Here is a 7655-nt window from a genome sequence, read left to right as displayed (position 1 = left end):
GAGCCCGGTCCCGCGGGCGGAGACAGGAGGCACCTGGAGCGCGGGGGCATGCCCGAGGTCCCGCGGGAAGGCAGTGGCAGAGCGAGGCGTTGCCCCCACGCGTCCCGAGGGTGCCTTCGCCTCAAGCCTGGCTCCCCTGTCCCGCAGGTGCAGCGGCAGCGACCCCGAGCGCGGTGAGGTGCGCCTTCCGGCCCCTGCGCTGGCTGCGGGCAGGTACGGCCCTGCGCCTGCTCTCCTCCGGCCTCCGCGACCGCTCGCTCCAAGGGGGAGGGGCGCTGGGCCATTTGGGGGGCACGGGCCTCATTTCGCAGGTGGGGAAACCGAGGCGCAAAGAGGTGACTCCTCCGGGAGCTCTGACTGCAGCCGTCCACTCCCTTGCCTCTGTTACGCCTCGTTCTCCTCTGGTTAAACGTGGGAGTAGCGATCCTGGCCACCCAGTGCTTTGTGATGCGCGGGTGAGGGGCTCTCCGGTAGCGACCGGTGCGAGGCAGGCCAGGGAAAACTCCCCTGCTGAAGCATCAGCATCCGCTTAAAGCCTTTCCCTTCCTGAGGGGAGCGCCCTGGCGCAGCTAAACACTGATGCCCACTGTCTAGTGCACGCAGCGCTAGATCCTAGAGGCCCGAGCGAGATCCTCCGGTCCACGGCGTCCCACCCCTTCCCTGACTGACTCGTGATCCAGCCTCGGGGGTTATGTTCCTTCCCTCTTCCCCTCCTCCCCCAGCCTTGGGCTGGAGTCTGGCAGCTGAGTAGAGAGTCACTGTCCTTAATCTCCAGCCGCACGAGTGTTGCAGATAAGAGGTTGGTGTGTTTCTTGTGTGTGTGGCTGGGAAAGGCACCCAAGAGATCCTCTCCCTGATGAAGAGACCTGCCTTGTCCTAGGCAATGAGTAACACCACCACCCCCACCTCCGCCGAGCCCTCCAACGACTCCCTGGTGGGCTACGTCCTCGTGCCGTTCTTCTTCATCACTGTCCTCGGCATCATCTTGGCCGTGGTAAGAGACTTGCCCCGGCTCAGCGAGAGCTCGTGCTGTCCCCGTGGCGTTTGCAGGCAACGTGCAGGGATGGTTGTCCCCGGGGTGGAGTGGGTGGGATGGCAGCGGGGTGTCTGCATGATCCTTTTGCACCTCTGTTTGGTTCACACCCAGGCAGTTGGCCCTGCCTTAGTGGCTGTACTTCACAAAGCAGAAGTCACCTGCTAGCAGCCCTGGCAGCGAGACCCGGAGCTGAACGGGCGCTGGGCAGCCTCTGTTCCCCTTCGCCTCTGGCATGGGAGGCTGTATGAATCCTGTCTCTGCCCAGTGGCTCGAGCACGTCGGCTCCTGCCCGGGGTGGCTGCGTCTTGCCTTGCTCTGGCACCCAAAGAGCGGGAGGGAGGGTGTGACTTGTTAGGCTGGTCTGTCTGTCGGCAGCGTTTCTCAACCTGTGGGTTGCAAGAATATATGAAAGAGTCACAAACAAACTTAAAAAATGGATCGCCAAACTTTAAACATGGATTCTCCCTTAAAGGGGGGGAAAAAAATGTGGGAAAACATGGCTTTTCTTTTGTAGGCTGGCAGAGCTCCAGCCTGCGAGGGGCTGCGTGGGGGTCCCCCTGCCCCACACACCCACCCCGAGCCCCACGCTGTGGGGCTGGGGACGGGGGGGCGAGGGGCACTGGGTGGGGACTGGCCATCGATGTATACAAATGGGTCCTGATACGAAAAAGGTTGAGAACCACTGGCCTAGGGCACTCTGCTATCCGCCGTGGCTTCTTGTTTGATCCCGGTCTTTGATCTCGGTTTGATCCCAGTCTTAAGCCTGCCGGTGAAATGTTGAGAAGTTGAGCGTGGAGCCAGCTGCATCTGGCTGGGCGTCTTTGCCAGGAAGCAGCTCTGTTGGAAAACACGAGCGTGTCTGACCCGCAGCTCGGTGAAGGGATGTGCCAGCTTGGCCCCAGCTTTGGGTGGGAAAGCTGCCTGGCGCTGGGCTGGGTCTTCTGGTCAAAGCCAGGGAGATGTTTCAGTTCCTTTTGCTAGCGCTAGACTCTCTTTAAAGGGTGATCGACCCAACCCCTGCGCTGTGTCCTCCTGACTGAGTTCTCTCTCCCCTCATTGCAGATGATGTATGTTCAGAAGAAGAGAAGGTAAGAGGCAGATTTGGGGGTGGCCGGCATATAGGGAGGGGTGTGGCTGGTCATGCTGTCCCTGGAGAACGAGGCTCTGGTGTCACGTGGGCTCCTCAGCTCTGACCCTGCAGGCGGAGATTATAGCTCAGACCCAGCGCTGCAGACAGGGAGGCCTTTGTGTGTCTGGGGAGAGGCCCTGAGCTGCACTCAGTTCTCTTGTCCTGGGGAGTGGTGTTGCCAGGGGACAGAGGACGTGCACTGTGACCTTGCTCATCTGGAGAGAGACCTTCCAATCTGGCCCCAGGTACAAGTGACTTGAGTTTGTGGGGGCTCGGCCCGTGCACTCGCTCTCGTCCACATCCAGGCCCGCTCCTGCAGCACAGGCTGATGGGAGCACTGCTTGGACAGCCCAGGAGCACCGACGTGGAAGCTCCAGCTCTGTTCTAGGCTCGGTTTCAACCTCTCTTCCCTCCTGCATTGCCTGCTGTGAAGAGACACGTTCGTTACGGGTTCAAACCCTGTAGCCCTTTGATCAGTCAAGCTACACTGATTTCACTGTTCATAATGTATAGTGATTTCGATGTTCTCTAGGGTGGTTTCAGGGCCCCATCCTGCTGGCTGCACACAGCCTTCCCCCAGGCAGCAGGGACCCTAGGTATAAAGTGAGACGAGCAGGATGTAGAGAAGTGTGGGGTCCCAGCACTGCTAGAATAAAGACCATAGGGTTTGGCCCGTGGGATTTGCATGGTGTCTAGGGGATTTAGGCTGATATGATAGGTGTGTTTCTCTTCCCGTGATGGCTCTCAGCCCCTGTGAGTCTTCCTGCCTCTCTGCTGTCCCTGTGGTAGCTCTGAGCCTTGCTTGGGCAGCCCATAGCCACGCCACGGACAGCCTCACCACCACCCTGGCTCTCTCTCCGTCTCAGGTTTGACAGGCTCCGCCACCACTTGTTGCCGATGTACAGCTATGACCCCGCAGAGGAGCTGCACGAGGCTGAGCAGGAGCTGCTGGGAGAGGCGGAGGACACCAAGGTAAGCTGTGAGCAGCTGCGGTCCGTGGGGTGGGATCATTGTGTCCGTGTGTGACCCTGCCTCGGGCAGTATGAGTTGGCCTGATGCAACCTGGAACCACTCGTCCTCTTCCCTTAGTCAGATGATGTGCTTGAGCGCTGGCAGATCTACAGAGAAGGCCCTGGCGAGGCACGTAGCACATGGCATCCAGGCTGTAAAGTGTAAACTGTCTCTTTTCGGAAGCATCTCTGACCCGGTGTGCCCACCTGCCTGGGATCAGGCCACGCACTCTGCTGCCCTTTGCAGAGACAGGGACTGTGGGGTCAGAGCATGAGGCTGGGAGTGAAGCCAGGGGGCTGGTAACAAACCTGTCTTGCAAACCAGGAATCGCTGGTGCTGCTTTGTCAGAGCTGTAGAGCTGCTACTTCCTGGCTGTAAACTGTTTGCAAGTTGTAAAGGGCTGTTGCAAACGCTATATTCGAAAGCGTTGTCATGGTCTTGGAAGAATGAGGCCTCTGTCTGCAGACGTTGTGCTCCCCCTGCCTACTCCCAGGTAACACAGGAGATCCCTATCGCAGGAACCCTAGCAGCAAAGTGAATAGTCCTTTCTCTCTAACAACGCTTTGTGTGCAGTCAGTGTTTCCACTCTCCAGTCCATTAGGCCCCAGCCTGGCAAACATGCCACCCCACGGTGCCCCCGGAGTATTCAGGTGTATAAAGATACTCCTGTGAGTTTGTTTCAAGACCAACTCTCCCTTGGTAAAAAGAGCCTGGATCCCCAAGAAGGCAGCAGCGCCGCTTTGTGGTCGACTTTCTTCAAGGACTCTTTGAAAAGGGGTTTTATTTAAGGAAGCTCCATCATAATCGATTGCAATCAGCCTGTGTGTAAAAAAGTCCCCATGATCAAGTTCCCTTAGATCTTATGGCAGTTGTTCAACAAGAGCGGCTGAATGGAAGTGGCCTGAACTTCTTTTTTTTTTTAAATTTAATTTCACAAAAACAGAAGAAAACCTACTTCCTCAGCTTGTTCCCCTATTTGCTGTGAGCAGAGCTCGGGCCTGTAGATTACACTTTACCGTGATCGGTAAGGAACTGTACAAGATCCTGTTTCTCCGTGCGGATCTTTGTGTGATGTGAAATACTCCTGTTTCTTCCCGGGCAGAGATCGGTGACCGAGGCCTCGGGTGACAGACCTGGGCTCGGCTGGGTTCAGGAGATCTCTGTCACTGACTTCCTGGGTGAAGTTGAGCAAGTCACTTCCCCTCTGTTTCCTTCCATCGGTGTTTCACTTGCATTGGAAAACGGGTCAGGCCCTTCTCCTTCTCCTACGCAAGCCCAGGCTGCAAACATAGCAGCGGGATTTTTGCACCAGTAGGTGTTTTTACAGAACCTACGTGTGGGAAAGAGTCCTGTTCAAATGCTGCAACTGCGCACAGCTGAGAAGAGGCCAAGCCTCTGCCATTCGTTACTATAGACAAATAAATGAACACTGGTGGCTTGGAAATTAGGTCAGCAACTCAGGCTGGGTGGTGGCAGTGGCCTGCTGGGCATGTTAGCACCAAAAGGATCCCGACAGTGTTGGTGAGGGCTGCATTAGGGAAGCTCTTCTATCAGGAGTCTGGGGCAGTAGAGGAATTTGTGTTGGAAGTGCCCAGTGCTTGCCCATGCCTGTTCTGTCTGCATAGCAGGACGTTGCAGTGCACTGAAATAGCCAGCTCTGTACAATGGGAGCTGGGAAGGGAATCGGCAGAGACTGTTGTGCGTAGCACGTGCGGGGAAACCTGCTTTACAAGAAGTGACGAGTACCTGTCTCCAAGTGTGCCAGGGTATCTCCGCCTTGTACCCTTTCCCTGCTGCGGGGAGCTGATCCAAATACCCAAATGCAAATCTTCATGTCATGGGGACTGGCTGTTACTGCTGGGAAGCTCGCACCTTTCTTGGCTTGGTTGCTGGTTCGAATCCCACCCTGGCCAGCAACAGCCAGGCATTTAACTCTCTGGTGCATGGTGCCTGTGGGTATATTGGAGTAGTCTTGGTTCAGTAACAAAGGGGACAAGCATGGATGCAGCCCAGACTTCCAACTTCAGTGGTGCTCGTTACTGATAGACTCAGCGGGGAGGCTGAGATGCGACTGCTACTTGGAGGCTGAACCCCTGGGGCAGAGGCCTGTTGACAGGGGAGACGCTTCCTGCAGCTCTGGGTGTTGGTCCTGTTCTGGGCACCAGCAGAAGCCTTTGGGCTGCAGATTTTAAGAGAAGAGGAATCAAATGCATTGAGCAAGCCTGATGCGGGGAGTAGGATAGGGCCTGTGAACCTGGGGGTGAATGTACTTGAGGCATGTTGCCCAAGACCATTTGATTTCCCAGGCTGCAGCACTCCTCTAGTGTCCCAAGAACAGCCTCTAGCTGCATTCCTTTTTGGGGGCTGGAGGGGGTGCGGACTGGGATGTAGGACTAGCAAAAGCCTCCTGGGCCATTGAATCCAGCCCCCTGCGTTCACGGGCATCCTTAGTGAAAGGAATCCCTCATTTTACCACAAAAAGCCCCCACCCACCAAAAAGGCACTGCCACGCTGTAAGTAAAGGCCGAGTGTTGTTGTCCGGGTTGGGTTTAGCTCATTAGCTGTCCAGTGTGCTGGCTGCGTTGTGTGGAAGGGGAGGGGAGACCCTCCACTGCCTCAAGGCTGGGAATGCTGCTGGGGGAGAGGCTGGGTGGCCAGCGGCTCTGGAGGTGAGCTGGTCTGTGCTGTTGTTGCAGGTGATGCCAGGCTGGGGCGGCGGATACCAGCCCCAGCGGACGCTGCTCATGGACATGAAGGCGTAGCAGAGCTCGGAGACCAGCGCTCGGGACCAGGACCAGCTGCCTGCACCCTCCCTGTGTGCAAACACCACGCACTCCCGGCCGGGGGGAGGGAGCCTTCCAGCCCCTGCCACTTTTGCACTTTATTTCTGTTCCTGTCTCCACTGTCCCCTCGCCCCTGGGTCTTGCCCCTCATCTGTTACAAAGCAGGATGGGCTTTTGTCTCTTGGCTCCCGCTCTGGAGCTTTCTCTGCCAGCGCCGCTGCCCAAGAGCCTTCCTGCCATGGAAGCACTGAGAGCCCAGGCGGCACCCTGGGCTCACACACTGGTGATTGGGAATGGCTGTGTCCCCCACTGCCCCCCCCCAGCCTTCTGCCATGGACAGGAGGCTTGAGCTTCCCCCCGTAAGTAATGCTGCAAGCTAAGCGGCTTGGCGCCCCTGTAATAGCCCCTCCGACCCCACCCGCTGCAGCCCTCCCTGCATTTATTCAAGCTTCCCCCTCTCTATGAGCAGCTTCAAACCAATGCAGCTCTGCTACTGCAGTGCATCAGCCCAGAGACCCGCAGCCTGCCGTGCTGCCTACATGCTGCACGTCACCGGTGGATTACCTTGCTCTGTTTTGTGTTTGGGGGGGGGGGGAAGCTCAGTTCCCTGCGTGGATGCGTGCCTATCGCCATGTGCATGGGCTTGTCCCACCAGAGACTCTTAAGACCTAGCCTGCCTGAGTCCCATGCCACTGTCTTGAAAGGGCATGATGACTTGTTACTGCGATAGGGCAGCTAGGTCGGAGGGTTTGAAGCAGTGTCCAGGGCAGGGTGGGATTGATTTGCTGTCCAGAGTTTAACAGAGCAGTGAAGAACAAAACCCCCATGTTTCCCTGCGACCAGCCAAGAGGCCTTATGTATTTGCCAAGGAGGAGAGTTCTTCCTAGCACAAAAGCTCCTGGAGAGTCTGATAACCAAACTGTGCTAGTTGTAGTTCAGCAAGGTGCATCTTCCTATGGTGATTTTGTGGGGTTTTTTTGTATCCGACAGTAGCGCATCTCTCTATATTTTGTAAATAAAAGGCACTGTGAATGTGAGGCTCCAGGCAGAGTTCAGTTACTTTTTTTCCTGCGAGCGGCCGTTCCTGCCTAAGAGCCGGTGGCTTGTTGGGTTACCCCTGCGTCTGCTGTGGGACTGAGCCCAACATCCTTCCTGAAGAGGTACCATGTTGTCTAAGCAGAGCAGATGTGCCACTGCTGTCCTGTGGTGTCAGATCTGCTGCGGTGGCTACGCTCCGTGTCGTAGCAAGGGGGCGGGAGGGTGGGAAGACCTGATCTAATCTTACAGAGGAGCCCTGATATCTCTTATCCTTTTCTCCCAGTCTTCCACTCCCCTGCTGTCATAGACTCGGCGTGCCTTCATTTTGGGGGCAATATTCACAGTGCTTGCTCAGGCAGGGTACAATGCGAGAGTCGGCCAGGCAAGAGAGTTGGGTTGATGCTAAGGGATTTTGCCTGGGGATCATATGTCGCCATTACCCAGGGGACAGATTTTTGGAGCAGGGGAGTTGTCAGTCCCTAGTTAGAGAACAAAACCCTGGGGCTGAAGGCTGGTTTTGTTCACTTCCCTCAGGCTGCAGTCAGCAAGGCTGTGTGTGCACGCAAGCTGCATCTCACCCTGCACCTCAAATTACAGCGATCAAGTCGCAGCCAGCAGTGGGTTGAATGCCCACGAACCGTTTGGGAACTTGAAGCAG

At 56.6% G+C, this 7655-nt stretch overlaps 1 protein-coding gene across 3 annotated transcripts; it reads left to right on the top strand.

The window, feature by feature from the left end:
* Positions 1-28: 28 nt before the first annotated feature.
* Positions 29-6996, top strand: LOC109317813 (uncharacterized protein C3orf18 homolog). Of its 3 annotated transcripts, none has more exons than XM_019546724.1 (5): positions 29-213; positions 834-994; positions 2099-2124; positions 3032-3137; positions 5873-6996. In XM_019546724.1, the coding sequence occupies exons 2-5, from the start codon at positions 884-886 to the stop codon at positions 5936-5938; spliced, it is 309 nt and encodes a 102-aa protein (XP_019402269.1). In that variant the 5' UTR covers positions 29-213; positions 834-883; the 3' UTR covers positions 5939-6996. The 3 variants fall into 3 exon arrangements, with proteins under 3 accessions (XP_019402269.1, XP_019402268.1, XP_019402267.1); XM_019546723.1 differs by having other exon boundaries at positions 31-213; positions 776-994; XM_019546722.1 differs by lacking the exon at positions 29-213 and having other exon boundaries at positions 301-994.
* Positions 6997-7655: the final 659 nt, after the last annotated feature.

The sequence above is a fragment of the Crocodylus porosus genome, unplaced genomic scaffold, assembly GCF_001723895.1.
Source record: "Crocodylus porosus isolate Cpor-Errol unplaced genomic scaffold, CroPor_comp1, whole genome shotgun sequence".
NCBI classification, from domain to species: domain Eukaryota; kingdom Metazoa; phylum Chordata; order Crocodylia; family Crocodylidae; genus Crocodylus; species Crocodylus porosus.
This window is presented reverse-complemented; position numbering and strand designations above follow the sequence as displayed.

What these genes read in the sequence shown, in the direction of transcription:
- LOC109317813 (XM_019546724.1), top strand. Translation starts at nt 884, where the DNA reads ATGAGTAACACCACCACCCCCACCTCCGCCGAGCCCTCCAACGACTCC. An exon ending in TCGGCATCATCTTGGCCGTG is followed by an intron (nt 995 to 2,098) that starts GTAAGAGACTTG and finishes CCCTCATTGCAG; the next exon opens with ATGATGTATGTTCAGAAGAA. An exon ending in GAGAGGCGGAGGACACCAAG is followed by an intron (nt 3,138 to 5,872) that starts GTAAGCTGTGAG and finishes CTGTTGTTGCAG; the next exon opens with GTGATGCCAGGCTGGGGCGG.